Raw genomic sequence first — 19,803 nt, forward strand, 5'->3', positions numbered from 1 at the left:
GACCGAAATTAAGAAATATATCGTGATATAAATTTTGGCCATATCGTCCAGCCCTATCTCAGCCAAATATTGTCCAATCCTAACAAACCATACATCAATGGAAAGATTATTTATTCAAATCTCAATAAAAAAAAAAAGACACTTATAACAGTTTTTTTGGTCCAGGGTCACATTTATATCATTTTTTTTTTGTTTGTTTCCAATACAACAATCGTGCAAAAGTTTTCAGTCGTGAATGCCATTGTGGTCGTACCTTACACTACCATTCAACAAATGTATTTGTTTCAAAGAAATTAATACTTTTATTCAGCAAGGACACATTATATTGGTCCAAAGTAAAGACAGATGATTTCTATTTCAAATAAATGCTGTTCTTCTGAACTTTGTTCATCTGTGAATCATGAAAAATAAAATGTATCACAGTTTCCACAAAAATATTGTGCAGCACAACTGTTTTCAATATTGATAATAATCAGAAATGTTTGTTGAGCAGCAAATCAGCATATTAGAATGATTTCTGAAGATCATGTGACACTGAAGACTGGAGTAATGATGCTGAAAATACAGCTTTGATCATAATTATAAATTACAGTTTAACAGTTACAATAAATTACAGTTTAACACATATTCATATAGAAAACAGCTGTTTTACATTGTAATAATATTTCATAATTTTTACTGTGTTTGATCAAATAAATGCAGCCTCGGTGAACAGAAGAGACTTCTTTCAGAAACATGAATAAATCTTGCTGACCCCGTACATGAATGGTAGTGTGCTAATAAAACTAAGGCACATTTTATCTTTAAAACCTGCTGAAGAATGCGTAAGAAAACCAAGGGCACACGATGAAAGAGCTGAAGTTGTTGTGAGAGCGATCCAAAGCAAACGTTGTGCCGATGGTCTGCATGTTTGTCTGGATCTCAAGAGCCGTACGGACTACAGTCTGACCGATGGAGAACAGCATCAGAGCTACAGCATTTCTATCGGGGATCATTACTCTTTTATAACACTCAGCCAGCAGAATTACAGATTTATTGCGCTGTAATGTGGCGACAGCATGTCCAGTTCGAGGGAAATTATATTTTTCCATTGCTCAACACTAACGAAACAACCTCATAAAGAGGTTTGGGCCTGTGCTAGAAACCAGGCTTTAAATGAATAAATACAAATAAAGCTTGAGGCTCATTTCAGACTGCAGAGCTGCTAGACAAACAAACAGAGAAGTGTCCAGGACTCTGATGAAGGACCGAGACCTCCCAGAGTCTGCCTGCTTTCATCTCAACAGCTCAACCGGAGCGAGAGTCTCTGTGAAGGTCACTGTGTGTTAAACCGGATTCACAGCGTTTCTGAAGCCACTGGCCCAACACTGCGGGGCTGAGGACGGTTGTCAGGGAATTGTTGTGTGGTTGCTAAGGTGTCTGAAGTATATTTTCCATACTGACTCAGCACCAGCCGTATGATATTGACTCGGGTCATCAGTCTAATCCAGTCTTATTATTGTTAACTAAAACTATTAAAAATGGACATACAGCTGCAATAAAGTCAAATATAAATATCAGATGAAAAACTAATAAATAAGTAAATTAGATAAAAACTAATTAAAGAAATAAAAGAAATGTAAAAATAATAATAAATACTGCAAATAATACTAACAACACTAGTATGATCACTAAACCCTAATTTGGTGTTCCTGGTCAAAAATGACAAATTTCTTGTTATGCTATAATATCACCAAATCTTGGATTCAATCTTTTTATCAACTTGTTTTCTTTCATTTGGCCCAGGTTTCGTGTTCCTTTAGGAACTGATTGATTGCAGGCCTCATTGATCTGAGCTTAAACCTCAAACATCGGCAAAATAATGTTAGTTTGTTTCACTTTTTGAGGTGCATAAGCTCAGATCAATAATTCCTACAATTAATAAGTGGTAAGAATGCAGCATAATGTGAACCAAAAACACCACAAGTATAACAGGATGGGGGAGAAAAGTCTAAAAAATGACCGGAACACAACAGGAGGGTTAAAGAAACAGGTTATTCACACCGGACAAGTTACGTGGCGAAGTATTATCGGAACAAACATGTTCTTAATCTGAACTTTATGAAAGCCTGCTTCTACCTCGAAGAACGAAAATAAAAGCACCTGTGACAATCTCACATCTGTGACTTTTCTTCATAATTGCAAATATCTCTCACAATCCGCATTCTGAATTTCTCACAGTTGTGACTCTCTATTTCACAAAAAAAAAAAGTGTCACATTTATTTCAAACTTTCTCGTAATTACCACAATGACTTATTTTTACTCTTGAAGTGGAAACAGGCTTCGACATTTGTAAACTCTATGAAGTAAAATAAAGGTAAACTCCCACCTCTGTGTCTTTCTTGCATACTTTAGCGATGTCATTTTTAGACGACGCCTGAACAGAAAGCAGAAAAACACGCATCTAAGAACCACAGGTGAGCCGATGAGCTTACAGACTTCTCTACATGTTTATATAGATTATATAAGATCTGTTTACTGACCTGTTTGCAGTCCCTGCGGCATTCAGCGGAGATGGCCAGCTCACAGCAGCCCAAACCCACCCATCCGTCAGACTTCTTTGATGCTCCTGGAAATGTTCAGAATCACAGTGAGCTTTACAGTGGATCTAATGCAGAAGCATACATGACACACTGATGAGTCTCAAAACAACACGGCATTCATATTGCATGCAGACGTGCTTTGAATGTGGAGAGTTTGGCTTGGGTTCTTTATGAGCTGCAGCTCAACGCTCTGGACGGGGTTTTAATGGCCATGCAAGGTGTAGCTTGACTGATGTGAAGTGTGATATCTGTGCATCTGGGAGGCATTATGTCTTCAGAGACTCTAAATCCTCTCTTGTTCTTTTAAGGCTGGTACAGGTGTGTTCTGCAGACGGCTCTCAACGTCTCCATCTGTGTTCACGTACCCGGCAATGTGTTGTTGATGCAGATCCAAAGTTCACTCTGCGAAGCGAAAAGGAGATGTTTAGCACGACAACAACTCAGAACACATCATCTACTCGCTCTCATGTGCTTCCAAACCTGAGGATTCTTCTTTGAAGAGCAGAAGAAGTTATGTAGCAGGTCATTATTTACTGAAAATCTCACTTCAGGCAACATGAGGGAGTTGATGATAATATAATGTTCAGGTTCAGAAGAACAGATTTAAAATGTGAGACTCCAAATGTAACATAAACCTAGAAATAAAAAACATTTATTGTTTTATCAAATAAAATTACTTTTGAATATTTATACATTAAACACATTTTTAAAAAAAGTATGATTCTGCACTGTTTTTAAATTTGTGCATTGAGCACTTTTTACTAAAGTTGTTATGCAGTTATTATTATTAATTATGATGTGTGAAAATTTAGCAAAAACGTTTTAAATGAGAAAAATGCACACTACCATTCAAAATGTTGTGGTTGGTAAGATCTGTTTAATGTTTCTGAAAGAAGTCTCTGCATTTATACAGTAAAAACAGTGAAATATTATTACAGTGTAAAACTTCCAAACCTGAGGATTCTTCTTTGAAGAGCAGAATAAGTTATTAAGTTATGTAGCAGGTCATTATTTACTGAAAATCTCACTTCAGGCAACACGAGGGAGTTGATGATAATATAATGTTCATGTTCAGAAGAACAGATTTAAAATGTGAGACTCCAAATGTAACATAAACCTAGAAATAAAAAACATTTATTGTTTTATCAAATAAAATTACTTTTGAATATTTATACATTAAACACATTTTTTTTAAAAGTATGATTCTGCACAGTTTTTAAATTTGTGCATTGAGCACTTTTTACTAAAGTTGTTATGCAGTTATTATTATTAATTATGATGTGTGAAAATTTAGCAAAAACGTTTTAAATGAGAAAAATGCACACTACCATTCAAAATGTTGTGGTTGGTAAGATCTGTTTAATGTTTCTGAAAGAAGTCTCTGCATTTATACAGTAAAAACAGTGAAATATTATTACAGTGTAAAACAGCTGTGTTCTATGTGAATCTCTGTTAAACTGTAATGTATTTCTGTGATGCGCAGCTGTATTTTCAGCATCATTACAGCATTTATTTGAAACAGAAATCTTTTGTAACATTATGAATGCCTTTACTGTCACTTTTGATCAATTTAATGCATCCTTGATGAATAAAAGTATTAATTTCTTTTGAAAAATCTCTCTGACCCCAAACCTTTCAACAGTAATGTAAATATTTAGAGAATCTGGTGTCATGGTTTATATTTTGTGCAACACAAAACACACAATGCAATATGTGAAGCATTTCAAATGTAATATAATGGATGGCAAACTGAAAGACAAAACCACTCTTCTTTAAGCAGTTAAAGGACAGGACCCGTGTACAAAGATGGCTTCATCAGGGAAGCTCTTCTTCCCTGCACTGCGGCTCCAGAGAGCCTCCTAATATGACTCAACTTTAATTAAAAGTAGATGCAGATGAGAGCCACAGAATGCATAAACATCTGCGGTGGGACGCTGTTGGATCAGGGTCACGGCCGCTCCTTATCCACACGGCCTGCGCTTTGACAAGACAATGAGCTGAATAAACAGGACAATGTCTGAGATTCGACGTCAATGCTCTCTGGCGTATGAAAAACAAGCTCGTCAAAACCATTCAGCATCATTTGTGAGGAGCACAAAAAACAATGTGGTTTTGATGCATCAGACTCAAAAAACAGGCTTGATTTGGACTCTGAAATGCTTTCAAACACATTTCTAATGCTTCCAAATTCCATTTGCATCCATTTTCGGTGAATTAGCGCAGGACACACACGTCCAACTGAAACAGGCCTGAGGCTTCCACTATGGCTAATTAGAGGCTGAGTGTAATTGCATATTGCTGGCGCTGGCAATCCAGCTTTGAAACTCAGGGAAAGAGGGTGGAGGGCATCCATCAGCCTTCATCTCGGCTTCATTACTGCCAAGCAGCACCATAACCACGAGGGAGGAACAGGAAGCAGCAGCGCTCTCTCGGTTTAAGACTTCCTGTGTTGCCGGGGCGACAGCTGTAATGTAAACACAGATCTTACCAGAGACTCGGGGCAGTAACTGGGCAAACGCAGGAGAAGGTGCTTCAGACGCGATTCACTCCTGATGGTCGCGAGCTGCAGAGAGAAACATTCAATAAATGCACAGCCAAATGCTTTGAATGTTTTAGATCAACAGCATCATGTGACTTCCTGAAAGCAGCGGCCTTCGTCTGAACGATCTTCGTTTGGGCGTGATTCATTGCAGTTCATTTGTTTAGTTAAGTAGAATATCATGAATGAATTTAGAAAAACATTTGGAAACAATCATTAGCATTGCAATTCCATCTGCTGTGTGTGCAAAAAAAATGATACACGGAAACATGAATTCATGTATCTATGATTTTCTATACTAATTTCCATACAGTCATGAATGGATGTTGTAATAACCGTAAATAAAGCCTATTATTATTTAGGAATTAATAAAAAACAATAGGGCTGTCTAATTAACCTGTTAATTTAATGTGATTATACATACATACATACAGGAGGCCTTTATTAACCCCCGGAGCCTTTTAATCATGGATGGATGCACTTTTTTGGGTTTCAAAATCTCAACACCCATTCACTGCTATTATAAAGCTTGGAAGAGCCAGGACATTTTTTAATGTAACTCCGATTGGATTCGTCTGAAAGAAGAAGGTCATACACACCTAGGATGACTCGAGGCTGAGTAAATCATGGGGTCATGTTCATTATTGACTGAACTATGCCTTTAACAGATGAAAGATAGTACGACACAGATATCGCTTTCCTCTGCGGACATTCAGACTAATGTTTTATTGTGAATATGAGATTGAGCTGAAGAATGAATGCTGTATCAGATGCAGGGAATCACACTCTCAGTCCATCTCTCTCATCATACAGAGAGCTTTTAATACAGTGATACAATAAGCTTTCAATGAAGCAACTCAAAGTTCCTTCGTTACTAAAGTTCTAAAGTTATATATATATATATATATAACCTAATAATTATCCCCCTTAATGCATACAAAAATTCCACAAAAATGAGTTTTCCAGTTCCTGGCACATGTGAAGCACTCAGTGGTGCTGTGTTTGTATTTCTCAACCTCGGCCCAAACGCTCTGGATCTCGATGTACAGAGGCTCTGTGAACTTCTGTCTGCCGGAAACAAATCAGCGGCTGGACTCTGTCTCTGGGAGCGCGATCAGGAACGATCTGTTCATTAATGCAGAGCGTCTGCCAGCGAGCAGTTTGGAGGACAGAAGCCAAACTCAGTTCCAGTGAATTATAGATCTTCATCATTTTACACAACCGCAGCATCTGAACGAGGCCGTGGTGGTTTTCAGGCGGCTTGGCCAGCGTTTCTGCAAAGAATCCCTCTGTGATGAAGGATAATTAGCGACAAACGGGGACAGAAAATGGGAAAATATGAATTTGCTGGCAGATGTTTCAAATAATTTCTTCCTACAAAAAAAAAAACACATCTGACTCGTTACGAAGAAATGGAGAGAACTCCAAAAAAAAATGCACAAAATGCGCTTTTGATTCTCATTTTTCCTACTTTTCAGAGACTTTTTGTCAGAGACGGATGTAAGTGATATTTGGAATATATCATATAAAATGTCCTTGCTATCTGAGAGATATCACTGAATTAACACTCCATGACAGCGTCAGGCTCACGTGTGACAGCCAGTCAGAGGACTTGGAGGCGGGGCTCAGCCAGCATCAACCAATCACATGATTTTGATATCGGTTTTCCCAATTTTCACCACATTTTTTGTAATATTGTGCTATTCATTTTGTAACACTCTTTACTCATCTGCCACAAAAAAGTTAAAAAAAAAAAGAATTTAAATTATAGAAGCATAATATTATAAATAAACATATGTATAATTTAAACAATATGATAAATAGATTATATATATTAATATATTAATATATTCATATTGGTAAAAAAATGTATAGCCTGAATGCACTGTAAGTCGCTTTGGATAAAAGCGTCTGCTAAATGCATAAATTCCATAAAAAGGAAATTTCCAGTTTTCACCATTTTTTTTTTTGTAATATTCAATACTTTACTCATCTGCCACAAAACCAAAAATATTGATATAATTTAGATTATATAAACATATATATATTTTTTTTTTTATATATATATATATATATATAAATAATTTTAAATAAAATTATAATTCAATTCAAATATGATTTTTAACTGATTGACAGCCCTACACAAATATAACATTTATAAGAAAAATAAGCATAGCTAAATCAGTAGCTGAAAGGGTTTTGATTGCGCTTCCGTCTATCAGCGGAGATGAGTGAGCCACATGAAGTGAAGTTCTGAATGTGTGCAGCATTATAATCAGCTGTGCGTCGCTCAGCAGCAGGAAGACCAGCGATCAAAGGAGAGCTGCGGCTCCGCCCACAGGACCAGAGCAATGAAGCCTCCAGTCCGTCTGGAAAGTGCTCCTCGTTTCTTTCTTCAGTTTTTTGTTTGGAGGGCTCAATCAGTGGCGGTGCCGGCGGGATCTTCTAAAGCAGCGCAGCCCCTCCTCAAAGGGCTGAAGGCCTCGTCTCTTCAAAGCCTCAGCCGTCCATTAGGATGAAACGGGCGATTACGCCGTGACAAACAAGCCGCCATTATTCTCTCCTGTTTTATAGATCCGTCTCCATCTGATGGGTTTTCTGTCTCTCTCACGCCGTCTCTAATGCTGTTTTCTGTGTTTCCGATCATTCGGTGACTGGCAGATGCAAACAGCAGGCTTCACTCAGACTCTCACTGTACTGAATGGGACAGTGTTTCTGTGCGGGTCAGCGGGTTAACGCACCGCTACTAACTGACCCGTCTGAACTTCATAAAGAGGCCATTCAGGGAGTTTTTCATGTGCTTGGAGTTCCAGAGCTCGAAAGACACACGTGAATCTGTGAAAGTCGCCTCGGCCTAATCGCATTCTCTAATGATGGGACGCAGGCCTTCACCTGCTCCGCACGAACACAGAGCAGAGATGGAGACTCTCATCTGCTCTTGTTCATCTCTCAGCTTCAAAGGACGGAGGAAAACACTCTCCTGAGCAGATCTGTTTCTCAGCTCACTGATTCATGCTGGTTTTGTAGTCTGCAATGCTGCCAAAATATACGGCTCTTCTTTCAATTTCAAAGAATAATACAGTTATACCATGTTTTTTGACCTTGACCTTGTCATACAATGTTATATGAATAATATTGCTCAGTATCATGGTATTACCATCTGATATCATCACTGTATCACATCAGCGCCAAAGCTTTTGTAAGGGATCCATATAAATATATATATATATATACACAGATGTTTAAAAAAATAAAAAACTTTGAATATCTCTAAAAGCCATAAATTCCAAACCTGGGAAAACCGATGGACAGATGAATAATAGTATACTAATTTATTCATTTTAGATCTTTTCCATGTCATTATCTAGAGCTGGTAACACATTCATTTAAGAATAATTATTAATAATTATTGTTTCTCCTCTATGCCCCGCCTTTCTGAAACACGTCGATTTTTACAAAGCTCATCGGTCTGAAAAAGCGAGGTGTGCTCTGATTGGCCAGCTATCCAGTGCGTTGTGATTGGCCGAATACCTCAAGCGTGCGTCGGAAATGTTACGCCCCTCACCATACTGTGATGCCCTGTCCGGCCGGATCGACGATTCAAAAACATTAAAACCCATTATAAACGAGGCATTCGTTGCAACCAGTGGGGACATAATTATGGATTATAATGACTTATACTCTCTTTTTATGCGTTGTGTTGCATCGCGCCACGTAAACATAAACCATGTCTGCATTTGTGATCGGAGAAACGACAAACAACAAGCGCTACTCTACACTGCCCAAAACTCTGTGGTTAACTCTTAACTTTTATAAAGAATATCTCTTTGGATTTGAGACTTTAGTCTTTGCAACTTTACAGATCTTCTTTATGCACCAAGAGCTTGTAACACTCCAAAGAGAAAGGAACAATTGAAATCGCATCATATGACCCCTTTAACTGATCGTGTTGTTCACCCGTGTCTCGTTTAGTTCTGATACATACACAGACTAATGAGAACTAAACAAGTGAACAACATAATTAGTTACTATGAAAACAAACTAGTGACTAGAATAAAGGGAACAGGAAGTACAACTCAGCAAAACAGGGAAATACAAACTAAAAGTCTTTGGAAACAAACACTGAAACGAAACAGTTTTGATAGAGTATCGGATTAAATGACAATGTTTTATTGATCGTCAATCCTGCAATCAGCTCAGAGATTCTCAAACAGTGCAGAGATTCTAATGCTTTAATTCGAGAACAAGCTGTGTTCCTCAGTGTCAGTGTGTGTGTGTGTGTGTGTGTGTGTTTGTGTGTGAATGCTGTTACCTGTTCACAGGCTCCTCTACACTGAGGAAAGAGCTCTGCAGCATGATGGCAGCAGGACGGATCTAGAAAACAGAGAGAGAGAGTTCAGTCCTTCTGATCCAGGCTACTCCCTCCATATTTCACTGTAAGTCCCACTGACGGAGAATGCGCTCGCCGGCACTTTGTGTTCGGCCATAAATAGTGAGACTAAGCATCTTGAAATGGGCAGTTGGCAGTTAATCATCATAGGATTTCTATATATGGCCTTCCTGAAGCTCTGGTGCATGTGAGGGTCAGCGCACCGCTCATTAGTGCTTACATTTAATACAAAAACACTGAGGGAGTTTTAATCAACATTAATGCTACACTCCAAGAAAAGTGTAAAAACACACTACAATATATCGTCTTCATATGAAGATTTTCACAGGTGTTTTACCCACTGTTTTCTGTTTTAATGTAGCAGGAAACGGATAATGTTCTGGCAGAAATCACCAGGACCTTTTCTGATGGTTTTCTGATGGTTTTCTGATGGTTTATGTAAGAAGCGTCCTAGTCTGGCATGGACAGAGCTTCAGACTGACAGCAGAAGGTCTGGGAACTTTGGCTGCTTTGAATGTGACACTGAAGACTGGAGTAATGATGCTGAAAATACAGCTCTGATCACAGAAACACACTACAGTTTAACAGAGATTCACATAGAAAACAGCTGTTTGTAATTTTGCTCAAATAAATGCAGTCTTGATGAGCAGAAGAGACTTACATTTGGTTGCTAGAAAACGCCTTTTTTTGTGACAAACCACTGCAAAGCTATATTAATGCTGCCCTCTTGTTTTTGAGCACCAGACAGAGGAGTCTGAGAGATATCAAGCAGCAAAACCCCACAGCCAGCTATGAACTGAACGCATGTGAGAATGTGAGCAGATTGAGAGGAGACGACAGAACTGTGACTTCAAGCTTTCTGAGAGCGAGGGAGAAGCTCCTGTGCTTCAGCGACTGTTTGCTGGTAATCATCACAAGGCTTTGAAAACCTTAGAAGAACATATTCTCATCTGTTTATGCTCCTCCGGAAAAAGTCGTCATTATCAAAATGAAGTGCTTTCATCTCAGCCGTCCTCCATTTGCGTCTCATCCAGACCCGTTCCTTTCATCAGCGTGATCTGATCTGTTTCTTCTGCATCTCAGCGCTCGTGACTCAGACGTGTGCACTGCTAAGTGCTCTTCTTCGCTGGCTGTAGTGAGTTTGAGGAGGTTTCTGGATGATCTTTCTGTCTCAGAGCGTCTGGTTTTTAAATGAGCAGACGCGGCTGAAGTGAGACACACCAGTCTTTCCTGTCATCCCGGCGGTGAAGTGCTAGTTTATCGAGACGACGCCGCTGGTTTTTAATGTGTTGGATGTGCAGTAAATCTGGCGCTTGTGCCGCTGTTGTTGTTCTGAGGTTGAGGAATTGACCTCCATTGTCTCTGAAGTAAAGCCACTAAATGAAAGCAGCATTCGTGACGAAGTTTTAAAGCGGTGATAAACATACGCTCACAGTGTGAGTAAAAGCAAGGCCTGCTAAAGCTAGCCACAGCCGAACAGAGCTACGTGTGCTGCTATAAAACCAAAGCAGTGCAAAGGTTCATTTAAAAGCTGTTTTACGCGCTTGAAAGTCCATTAGACAGGAACATTTACACTTCTGTTATTCCAACATGGATGACGATGGAGCTTTTGAATCTGCTGAGGTTGAAAATGGTAATGGATTGTGTTGGGAGGGATATATTTTAAAGAAGAAAATTTTTTTTTTACAAAAATCTTTATTAATTGGACAATATCCTTTTTTTTTTTTACCTCATGAATTTTTACAACCTGAACTAACACCGCCTTATCATAAAAAGATAAAATTATCTAATATTTATCTCTTAATAATAATAATAAAAATATATTATTATTACTATTATTAACAAATAATTTCAATATATTTTATTATTATATATAATAATAAAATATATATTATATAATTTATTTATTATTATTATTAACAAATCATTTTAATAAAAATGTAAAGCTTTACTACAAATGAAAAAAAAAGCATTGCAGACCGCACACTGAATTCAACCCAGACTAAAAGAGTCTAGCAAAAAATAAATAAATACATGTTTTATTATATAAACTGCATAGTGCAAAAGAGTGCAAGATGCAGGTTATTTAAACGCTAGACAAGCACAAGCAGACATTTCAGCACATTGCTATCTTCAGTGCTCACCCAGCTTTACTGCTTATGAATTATTATAAATAATAATGATAATGATAAAAATAATACCAATAATAAAAGATCATGCATAAGGTTTTTTCTTCATTATAAAACCAGGCTTTGACTTTGAGGCCCCTAAAAATTAATTTTAATTCGTCTCTCCCTTCTTCAACGTTCCTGAACATCCACTTCAGCCTCCAGACCGACCCATCCAGCCGCCCAGCAGCACTGTGTACTCACCCGACCGCTGCCCAGGCTCCCCGGGGAGTGAGGGAGAACGGGTAAAGCTGCCCCGGACCCTCGTGCAAAGGGTGTTTGATGTCCAGAGACGCCGGGATCTCTGGCACGAGCTGAAGAGCACTTGAAAGGGAGGCCCTTTGACGAAGGTGATCAAACAGCAATGAGAAGCAGACGAGAGCACGAGGTGGCCCTGAGACCCTGGACCCTGAACCGCTTCCAAAGACACCCATGAGGATCCCATCAAAGTTCAAAGCCTCGGTTAGAGCGCCTACAGACACAACTGGAGCGGATAAACCCTACGCTAACCGGCCGCTAACCAGTCCTGCAGCACATGCTGCTAGAAACACAACTGATAATATATATCACTTTACTGACCGTCGACTGGGGCAGCCAATCCTGTTCGACTCTGTTAGGCCATAAAATAGCGTTGTTGAATGACTTATGGGTTTCACAGTAGAGAAAAAGCAGATGCACGTTTGACTTTTTCAGTACAGAAACCAGGACAGAAAAGGATTTTTAAAGGACCGCCGGTGTTGTAACACAGTACAAGCATATGCAAGATATGTAATCAGATTACTTTTCAAGTAACTAGTAAAGTAATGCATTACTTTTAAATTTGCAACAAAATATCTGAGAGACTCTTTAAAATAAATAATGCAAGTTACTTTGTTTTCCCATTTATTCACTGAGATCTCTCCTGTCTCTGTGTTGAGAGAAATCAGGAGTGAGTGCAGAGGCTTATTCATTTCACGTCTGGTGTGGAAGGGCCTCTACATTTGCCAAAAACATAACTTCTGGGTGTTATTAAAAAACAAATAAGCCAGTCCAGCCCAGCCCAGAAGACAAAAAAATGTACGCATAAGTAACGTTATGCACTACTTTCCATAAAAACCATCGCAATTACACAATATTGTAATGCATTACTTTTAAAAGTAACTTTCCCAAACACTGAGGACTGTCACTTCTATCCACTCCCTGCTCCAGCATGGGATAAAACCACTTGAATCCTTCACAGACCGTCTGTGCCCTTCAACAATCACAGGGGAAAGACACCAGCAGAGCTCTTATTAGAGGGATCTGATTCAGCGGCTGTTCTGGAAGCTGTGCCATTATTTTCTGAAACGCTGGTTAACCAGAATAAGACTGGTTATATGATGAGATTCTAGCAAATGGTCAATGAATATCATACCGCTTCACCACATTATGACAGCAATATCCATTACGACAATATAGTCTTGTGTGAAAACAGAATTTCTGTTGTGTTGTTCCTAAAATTTAGATTGCAGTTTAGTTGACTCATTGGGTTATGTTGGTTTTGTATGGTTTCAAAAACTTTTATAGCATTAAGAAAAAATTCAGTTTATTGACTCTTTCGTTTATTTTCCTTACACCTTGAACATGCATGAACACATCTTAATCAATATTTTCAAAACAGGTTTAAATATCATTTTCAAGATAAAATGTGTTTTTTTTTCAAATATCATTATAAATTCTATATCATTATATATCATTACGTTTTTGAGTTTTGAGTTACACCACTTGACATTACAGTTTATATGATCTGAAGCCTACCTCAGACATTCAGCCCAGACCAAACAAATGACTGCTGCTGAGGAAACTGATAAAAGCCATGGCCACTGCTGGAGTGCTGAGTGTGTCGCTATGGAGGAAAACTGAAGGGCAGCAGAAAGCAAATATCATGTCTGGCGCTCATTGAGTTGAGTAGCACAGAGGTTTACATTATACAAGGGGAGGATCAATCGTGCAGCGAAGCGAAGTCTTTCTCGCGGCGAGAGCTTTAATGAGCAATGACAGCTGCACACAGGCCTACGGGCTGCTAATGAGACGAGCGCAGCGTCAGACTGTGTTCAGACCGCACAAACTGCATATCTGATCAACCAGCAGACGTACTGACGTCTACAGAAGCTTGTTTACACCATGGGAGAAAATTATAGAAAAGTGATTGAGACCTTATCTCACAATTCTGACTGTTATTCTTGCAATTCAGAAATCAGAAGTGAGAGATATAACCGTGCAATTTTCTCTTTTTTTTTTTTTGTGGTGAAAATAAACCCAACAGAATTGCAGAATATAAACTCAGAATTGAGAGATATAAACATGCAATTCTGACTTTTATTCTATGGTGAGGAAAAACAATTGCGAGATATAAACAGTTCTGAGTTCATTTATCACAACTCTGATTTTTTTCTCTCCAAATTCTAAGTTTACATATTGCGATTATGTTTTATCTGTTTTTTTATTTTTGTTTCCACCACAGAATAAAAAATATGTTAAAGAAGGTAATGTCAACGTTTTATCTCACGATTCTAACGTTTCTTCTCAGAATTGCACAATTCTCAGACATATTCACAATTGTGAAATAAAATGTTAGAATTGTGAAATAGTCACGATTACCCATTTTATTTATTTTTCATCCAGTGTTGGAAACAAGCCTCCATAGAGGTCTACTTTGTAAAGCAAGCAAAAAATAAAAGGGCTTTCTGAGCAGATGTGAGGCCTTACAGGAGCCTTCCTTCCGTCTAAAAGAAAAACAAAGTTTTGAGGTGAAAGAATCACTCTGTTAAGGTCAACAGGAGCGTTACGGTGCTCGACTATAGTAAGCATCAATGGAAGCCCAGCATACGCTCGATGCCATTCTCACTTCAGCATGAGTCTGTTATGCAGTGACTTCAACAATGCCTTGTTACACTCAGATGAAGTCACACACCACCAGACCTGAGCCCAAATCTGCATCACACTGACTGAAAGCAGGAGCAGAAGGTCTGCTGGAGGAGAGTCCTGGACAAGCTGGAAAAACCAACAATGAGCTGAACCAACAAAAGCCTGAGTGACAGAGGCGGTGCGAGGCGGTGCTAATCCTGTCACGCTGTAAAGAAGCATGCTCCGTCACACAGAGCGGCTCCGAGAGACACAATAGAGCAGCAGACAGCTGACTCCAGTACAGCACACTCACACTGAGATACACAGCCTCCAGCAGAGCGTCTGACAGGGACACGCAAGACTTCATCCAGGGCTTCACGCTCTTCTGTGCGATCGGGCCAAAGGAGGTGTTAATGCGATTGCTTTCCCTCGTGCAAGTGTAAAGAATTCTGTATCAGCCGACCACTATCTCAAATAAATGCTGTTCTTCTGAACTTTCTGTTCATCTGTGAATCCTGAAAAATAAAATGCATCACAGTTTCCACAAAAATATTGTGCAGCACAACTGTTTTCAACATTGATAATAATCAGAAATGTTTGTTGAGCAGCAAATCAGCATATTAGAATGATTTCTGAAGATCATGTGACACTGAAGACTGCAGTAATGATGCTGAAAATACAGCTGCGCATCACAGAAATACATTACAGTTTAACAGATATTCACATAGAAAACAGCTGCTTTACATTCTAATAATATTTTATTATCCCAATAAATTTTTGTTCAAATTTTTACTTGAAATTTTAAAGCCATTTTCTTTAAAATAATGATTAAGTAAAAACATTTATTTTTACTTTAAAAAGCTACACTACATTAAATGTAAAAAGTTTAGCAAAACCATATGAAACCAACTTAAATGACAAACAGCAGATTTCTTGGCACATGTGCTGTAAACCAGATTTTGAAGATGTTTTTATCGTCCTGGGCACTCTTATTTGTCACCGAGCCAAAAGTGAAAATATCCTGTGGCATATTAGTGCTTTAGTATTAGTCCAATACTGCTATTCCACAAAGATTCTTCCTCTTTCTAAAGTCAGCATGGGTGGGGAGCGCCGATTTCACACACACACACACACACACACACACACACACACACACAGATCTTCAGAAATCATTCTAATATGCTGATTTGCTGCTCAACAAACATTTCTGATTATTATCAATGTTGAAAACAGTTGTGCTGCACAATATTTTTGTGGAAACTGTGATGCATTTTATTTTTCAGGATTCACAGATGAACAGAAAGTTCAGAAGAACAGCATTTATTTGAAACAGAAATCTTTTGTAACATTATAAATGTCTTTACTGTCACTTTTGATCAATTTAATGTGTCCTCATTGAATAAAAGTATTAATTTCTTTCAAAAAAATATTCCTGACCCCAAACTTTTGAACGATAAATTATGCAAAAGTTATAAGTTGTCATTTGTTATTATTGTTATAAAAAAAAAGTATGTACAGGCTAGAATACTGCATCCCTCCGTACAGAAAACTGTGTGCATTCCTGATGAAATAAAGTCCTTCACTGAAGCTTTTAAAGTAAAGAATCTAAATTATTCATGTTGAAAATATGGAATGCATGTGGTTGAGCATGTGAATTATTCATTTCTTTTCCTTTGCCAAATAGCTTGTGAACAGTGCCTCCCTTCACTCGTATGGAGACTAAACAGCACATTAGCGTTGCGTTCAAGTAGCACCATTACAATCCCACTGGACAAATGTTATGAGCTTATATTAAATTATGTAACCACAACGATTGGGCTTCCATTGCATTCAACAGCTCATTTCTGACACAGAAGCTCAGTGTGATGAGATCAACGGCACCAGGTTATGATCGGATTCACAGGGAAAGCATGAGAGAAAATAAAGATATAAATCTGAACTTCCTTAAAAACAATGACGTTTCCTCAGACATCCAGAGCTTTTGGGGTGCAGACTTTTAAAGAAATACAACGAAAGTGAATGTGAGTAACTTTAGATAAATGCCTCCACCAAAATACAACAGGGAAGAGAATGAGAAAGAATCCAACGATTCCTGTTTCACTAATGATTCTTTGAGAACTTTTAATGAAACTATGAGACGGTTTCAATAATAAATAAACGTAAAAAAATTCTCGCAGAGCGTGTGTAGAATTTTTAGAGGTGGCATAAATACAATCTAATAACTGACCTTGTATGTTAAGCATCAGTGCCAAACATAACATTTCATTCATTAATATTTATAAAATGCTACTGACAAAATGCACAAGCAGTTATTACACTGATTCATATTTCACAGTTAGTTGTGTATGAGTCACTGAAAAGAACCAGCTCATTAGAGTTGTTTGTTTTGTAATCAACATATACTGGTTGAGCTTTATGTGTTCAATTCATTTAAAAGAACCAAATCTTGTCATTAGTTCTGTAACTGAACTACACTGGTTGTACTCTATGTATTTGATTCACTTAAAAGAACCAAATCTTTAGAGTCATTCGTTCTGTAATCGAAAAAAAAAACACTGGTCACGTTTTTGATTCACTAAAATGAACCAACTAATTAGAGTTGTTCATTTTGTGATCAAACTATATGCGCTGTTATATCCGTTTGATTCACTTAAAAGAACCAAATCTTTAGAGTCATTCGTTCTGTAATCGAAATACACTGGTTGTGCTCTACGTGTTTGATTCACTAAAAAGGACCGACTCATTAGATCCATTTGTTTGAGAATTGGACTAAACTGGTCATGCTATATGTTTTCGATTCACTAAAAAGATCCAAGTCATTTAGAATCATTCATTCTGTAATCTAACTGCACTAGTTGCGCTCCATGAGTTTGATTCACTGTATGGATGATTCAATAGAGAGTCATTCAAGCGGTTCGTTTGAGAATCAGACTGCACTGGTCACGCTAAATGTTTTTGATTCACTAAAAAGAACCAGCTCGTAAGAATCATTTGTTCTGTATTCGGTCACGCAGTCTATTTACGAGAGCCGTTTCTATAGCACTTTTGCCGTCCTGTGTCACCCTTTGCCCTGAGCCGTACAATGTTGAATGGCGGCTGATCCTGCTCTGTGTTTTTCTGCCGGCTCCTGCATTCCTGCGTGTCAGGCCCAGAGAGAATAATGCCCGCCGGTCAAAGGTCACTTCCTGTGCATTAATAATCCAGCAATTTGACATCAACAAGAACGGACTGACCAAGGGGGAAAACAGGAGGATGAAATGTAAAATATTCAACACTTTCATCATTTTGGCTGGTATGAAGCCACAGCTGAACAGCTTTTTGAGCAAGTATTTGTCAGGCGTGTGACTTTCTCTCGGAGCGGTCAGCCAGCTGGGTGATTCGTCTGTAAAAGAGCGTTCAGAATCACTTCCAGAAACCACTGCATTGTATAATGCACAAAACAACGCCAACATGATCATGAGTTTGTCAAGAAGGACGTTTGACGAGGAGCTTGCAAATGTCCAGTTTGTGGTCAGTAAGTGTTTTTTACAGCATGCAACGGTTTTTAAAACTGGAGACAAAACCAGAAAAAAAACTCAAAAAGCAGAGCATTGGAAGATAAACAAACCAAGCAAATGTCAGTTACTGATTTGACAAAAAATAATGGGAATTCTTTCAAGATGCATTAAAAAACTCAAAAGCAACTGCAGTAAATTTACTAAGCAGCACACTTCCAAAAAAAACGTGTTTGTGAAAAATGTGTGAAAAGTGATGATCTGAAACTCCTTTATTCAAAAGCTCAGATGTTCTTCCGCTGAAGCACAAGATGTTTTTGGATCATCTCACATCACGCTGGAGAACATGATCATCAGGTTTCACACAAACTCGTGGAGTTCATGCAAACCAAACACTGAGACATTCATCTTCATTTTTCAATTCCATTGTTAACTCAAATTGTTATGTTGATAACATCGTTTGTAATAAAAGCGCTTGCATTCAACTAGAAAAAAGAAAAAGAAAAAAACAAACAAAAAGATTTTAGATTTCCGAAATTGCGTTTACAAATTAAATGCTTCAAATGAAAGAGTTCTTTTTTATAAATAAAGGTTTTTGATTGAAAGTTTAGTAAAGATTTCAAAAGGCTCGTTTTAATACACCTGATAAGAATAAACAGGCTTCATGAAGACATATGGGAGTCATTAATTAAACAGCAGAGGAATTTACGATAGCATGAAGATATTTACTACGGATTACTTCAGTTGTTCTCCATTACGATCAGCATTTCTCCCTGGACTCAGTGTGATCTGATGAATAAAGTCAGAATATGTTCTGAACGTTCATAATGACATGAAAGTGCCAGATGGCTTTAAACGACATGAAAAGCATGTGGGCATAGCATGAGTCCGGCAGATACACGCATGTCTGCAGTCAGAAGCGAAGCACGTGAGGCTGGATCGCTCTCAACAGATGTGAGGAACCGGCCGGGCCACACCATCGGCTCTGCAAACCCAACAACAAGACATCAAACACGACAAAAAGTGGAGCGAGTCCAGTGCATGCAGATCCAGTGCCTTGACAAAGGACTAAATGAGTCCGTGAGCTGTAATGGCTTGCACATGTTTAGGTGGAGAGGTGTTGCTATTGCTCAGTCTCAGCGGATGAGAAGGAGTCTGAAAACATTCAACACAAACCCTGCAATCAAAAGATTCAGAGAAACAGAATGAAAACGGTATGTAGAATTCTGAAAAACTTTGAAGTGCGTGAACCAAAGAACAAGAACCAAACTTCTGTAAATGCTAAAAAACACTGAAGCCTTCAGATTGAAGACATTCCTTATTTCATACTGTATGGATGACATTGATTTTAAGCATGACTTTGATTTTCAGCGATGTCTGCCACCTCTGTTTTTCCTGTTCTTGTCCTGAGCCGCATTTGAAGCAGTCTAATTGGTTGCAGATGTTTGCGTAGAGAAAAAAAACAAACGGTTCAAATAGTTACAGCGCGAGCGGCTGCTTGATCTGCTGCACGTGATTGGCTCAAGGCAGCGTTTGGAGGAAACACAGCTTCATAACAGTGCTGTGAGAGGAGAACTAAATAAAATAAATAAAGGTTAAAAGGGTTCAAAGCCAACTTCTGCACGCTCACGTTATCTATCAGCTAAAGCAGCCGAATACCTTCTGTGTGTGTCAGACGTCTCACATCAGTAATTCACTGAAGAATATCCCGAGCATATCCACAAACACTCACTCACACACACACACACACACACACACACACAC

The 19,803-nt window shown here is 38.3% G+C and overlaps 1 protein-coding gene across 1 annotated transcript in view; it reads right to left on the minus strand.

The window, feature by feature from the left end:
* Nucleotides 1-19,803, minus strand: part of reck (reversion-inducing-cysteine-rich protein with kazal motifs) — a 53,312-nt gene that overhangs the window by 32,113 nt on the left and 1,396 nt on the right. Inside the window, exons 2-6 of the mRNA XM_016539022.1 lie at nucleotides 9,435-9,496; nucleotides 5,072-5,146; nucleotides 2,949-2,985; nucleotides 2,524-2,609; nucleotides 2,370-2,417 (exon numbers count right to left, since the gene is read on the minus strand). Coding sequence (XP_016394508.1) covers nucleotides 2,370-2,417; nucleotides 2,524-2,609; nucleotides 2,949-2,985; nucleotides 5,072-5,146; nucleotides 9,435-9,496 — 308 coding nt within the window. The remainder of the gene's footprint in view (nucleotides 1-2,369; nucleotides 2,418-2,523; nucleotides 2,610-2,948; nucleotides 2,986-5,071; nucleotides 5,147-9,434; nucleotides 9,497-19,803) is intronic.

Source organism: Sinocyclocheilus rhinocerous, unplaced genomic scaffold, assembly GCF_001515625.1.
Source record: "Sinocyclocheilus rhinocerous isolate Xijiao unplaced genomic scaffold, SAMN03320098_v1.1 scaffold2773, whole genome shotgun sequence".
Lineage (NCBI taxonomy): Eukaryota > Metazoa > Chordata > Actinopteri > Cypriniformes > Cyprinidae > Sinocyclocheilus > Sinocyclocheilus rhinocerous.